The sequence below is a fragment of the Boeremia exigua genome, assembly GCF_020726555.1.
Source record: "Boeremia exigua strain MPI-SDFR-AT-0100 chromosome Unknown C7974scaffold_3, whole genome shotgun sequence".
Lineage (NCBI taxonomy): Eukaryota > Fungi > Ascomycota > Dothideomycetes > Pleosporales > Didymellaceae > Boeremia > Boeremia exigua.
The window spans coordinates 43,277-46,399 of NW_025763520.1; the positions used below are offsets into that span (position 1 = coordinate 43,277).

The 3,123-nt window shown below is 45.8% G+C and overlaps 1 protein-coding gene across 1 annotated transcript; it reads left to right on the forward strand.

Annotated features, from left to right (window-relative positions):
• Positions 1–722: 722 nt before the first annotated feature.
• Positions 723–2,413, forward strand: C7974DRAFT_387116 (uncharacterized protein). Its single transcript, XM_046141132.1, has 2 exons — positions 723–1,017; positions 1,061–2,413. Exons 1-2 carry the CDS (start codon positions 909–911, stop codon positions 2,038–2,040), a joined length of 1,089 nt encoding a protein of 362 aa, XP_045999736.1. The 5' UTR covers positions 723–908; the 3' UTR covers positions 2,041–2,413.
• Positions 2,414–3,123: the final 710 nt, after the last annotated feature.

A 3,123-nucleotide genomic window follows, 5' to 3' on the forward strand; every position in this document is an offset into this window, starting at 1 on the left:
CGTTGTTTCTCAGCTTTCTTGGCAGCCTCCCTGAGGGCTTTCTCTTCCTTCATCCTCGCTCACTCCACCTTCTGCTGCTCCTTCTCTTGCTCTGCCTGAAGCCTCTTCTCGGCTGCGTCTGCCTTACTGCGAGCCTTTGCAGCAGCTTCCTCAGCTTGTTGGCGAGCATTTTGACGCAGCTGAGCTTTGGCTTCATCCACCTTTGTTGGAGACCACAACATCGCGTTAGAAGTATAGGACTTGGAGGCCTGTAGCGGTAGGGCTTGGCGGTACCTCCGGGAGGTCTTCCGTGTGTCAATTTGGTTGCGTAGGCCTTCATTTTCTACCTCCAGAAGGGAGTTGCGAGCCGCTAAGTAGTTCAACGTGCGAACCAGCTTCCTTGCCTTATAACTTGTATGGTAATTTCAAAAACCGAGTTGTCGCTGTGTGTGGTGTCTTGTGGTAAACAGGTGGGTGGATGCTGTTTCAGACCAGAGGATTGTCAAACGTGGAACCAAGAACGCCTTCCACAGGTGACTGCAACAGCAAAAGATGAGCCTACACATATCATCCTATTCTGAACAACTCCACCAAGCTAGATTCGATTAATCGTGTTGTCAATTTACTTTTATGACAGATGCGAACGGCAGGCGTTGGCGCACGGTGGGGTGCGCACAGGCCAAGCCTGATTAAGGACAAGCTTCTTCGTAGTTAGGTCGCTTGACTCGACAGGAGCGCCGACGTTCTTCCACGCCAACCTCCTTGGTCTGCGCGTTGTCGTGCGGTTCCGCCTCGTCTCGAACATGAACTCAACATCGCACTCCAATCTCGGTCGCTCATAATTATCACAGCCCATACGGTCTTAAAGAGGATCTGCATCTGCAGAATGTCCTCGCGTTAAACCACTTCCTCCTACGCGTCTGCGCGCAATGGCATCTCTACCTCGTTCGGAAATACTCGAATCTAAGCCGATAGGAGATGGGTTGAGTGCCTTCTGCGACTCTCACAAGCCAGAATGTGAACTTTTTGTCGGTGAAGGTAGTAATAACCACCATTAACCAGAACTGTCTAATGCAAGCAGAGCTCAACAATGTTCTACTCGATCTCACACATGCTCTACAAGGTCTTCCCGCTTCTCGCCATCTACCATCCTGCCGTGGCGGTAAGAATCTCCTAGACGACTTGTCGCAACTCATGACAGCAGTCAACGCCGATGACTTTGATGCCGAACGATTAGTACCCCTTCTTCAGGCGGTTCTTCGCAGAGAACGCGACGAAGTTATCTGGAACAAGGTCTACGCCGCCGTTGCTGCGTCCACTCCGCCTCCCCGCACCGCGTCTTCGATTCAACAAACACCGTGGCTGCGCAGCACAGGCAGCTTCGCGAACTCGACCGAGCACCGCAAGTACGTCGACGACGTGCTCAAGGAGGAGCTGGGGCACATGTACGTTGGCGTACCTGGTTTCTTCGACGCCTTCTTCGGGGAGGTCGCAGATCTCGGATCAGCAGCACAGGCTGTGTTCGACAAGTGCAAAGAGGGAGACACACCGCTTTTCCAGGAAGAGACTGGTTGGCAGGGCTGGCCTGAAGGGGCGAGGGAGGGAGAGGTGTTAAGCTGGTTTTCACCGCTTACAGAGCAGCTCTTGGACTTCGCAGAAGAGCATCGGCCGGGGCCCAGAGTTCGACGCAGAACCGTAGCGCGACCTCACCAGCCCTTGCAGGGTTTCACGGCCGATCGCAAGCTGGACATCGGCTTCGTAGACAACGAGAGCGCTGGCGTCAACTCCAAGTATCACTGGTCACGCATCCTCGTGCCGGGAGAGCTCAAGAGCAACGCGTTGGCCGACAAGGCGTCGAAGGCGTGGCTTGACCTGGACCGGTATGCGAGGGAGGTGCTTGCTGCTCAAGACAGCCGCCGCTTTGTGTTTGGCTTCACGCTGTGTGGATCGCTCATGCGGCTGTGGAGCTTCGATCGACTGGGGGGCATCGCGTCCGAGCAGTTCGACGTCAACGAGGACGGGCTGCAGTTTGTGTCTGCAGTCCTTGGGTTTCCTGGATGAGCGAGGAGCAGCTGGGCTTTGACCCTACAATCACCACAGCCAGGGACAAGGACTACTGGGCAGCCGGCTTCACAAAGGGATGGAAGCAGCAGTCTTAGCAGGCAGAAACAGTCCTTGAGCTGCACAGATGCTCTACTGCCACTAAGCAAGCGCACTTGCTTAAGCTCCCTAATAAAAGCAGCTATTATAAACTGCGTCTATTACTGCGTTATTATGCATAACTATAGAAAGCCTATCTATATAGTAAGCTCTAAAACTAGTCTGCTTATAGCGCTTTAAATACTATATAGAAGGGTATAAGTTATTATATATATAAGTAAGTATGCTTTAATATAATATCTTACTAAATAACCTACTAGTAAACAAAGATAAGAATAACTTATTATAGCCTATATTTCTAATTAACTTTAACCTTATAATTAAGAAGTAGTATAAGCAAGCTTAGAAGCGCGTAGGAAGACTAGCATATAAGCTTTTATAGCTATTAGAGTGCTTATAGATAATAAGTAGCACTTATTTATATATAATTTTAAGTTATTCTTCTAGGTACTCTTTTAGATCTATATTTACTATAATAGATAGTAGGAAAGAATTATTCTATAATTTAATAAATAGAACTATCTTAATACTAAAGAACTAGCTAATTTAAAAAAATAAGTTATAGTTAATAAGTAAGACTTTCTTAAGATAGTGTAGATAACTTTTATACTATACTACTAACTATTAATACCTTATATTAATAGGCTTTAAAGAAAAGTATTTCCTAATAGTAAGAGATAGAAGGATTCTAGCCTATAGCTATACTTTAATATAAAGAAAATTCTCTATATAGCTTAGAATAAGCTAGAAGAATTAGAAGAATAAAACTATATTAGTCTTCTTCTAGTAGTATAAAAGCTATATTAGAGTTAGATATAAAGCATATACTAACTTAGCTAGTATCTAGCTTATTACTAAGTATATAATAGAGCTTAAATATTAAGTCTTAGTAGGTATAGTTTATTCTTAATAGTAAATAGTATTATACTATATAGCTATAGCTATATATTACTGCTCTACTAAAAGTATATTAACTAAGCTACT

What these genes read in the sequence shown, in the direction of transcription:
- C7974DRAFT_387116 (XM_046141132.1), top strand. Translation starts at nt 909, where the DNA reads ATGGCATCTCTACCTCGTTCGGAAATACTCGAATCTAAGCCGATAGGA. An exon ending in TGAACTTTTTGTCGGTGAAG is followed by an intron (nt 1,018 to 1,060) that starts GTAGTAATAACC and finishes TAATGCAAGCAG; the next exon opens with AGCTCAACAATGTTCTACTC.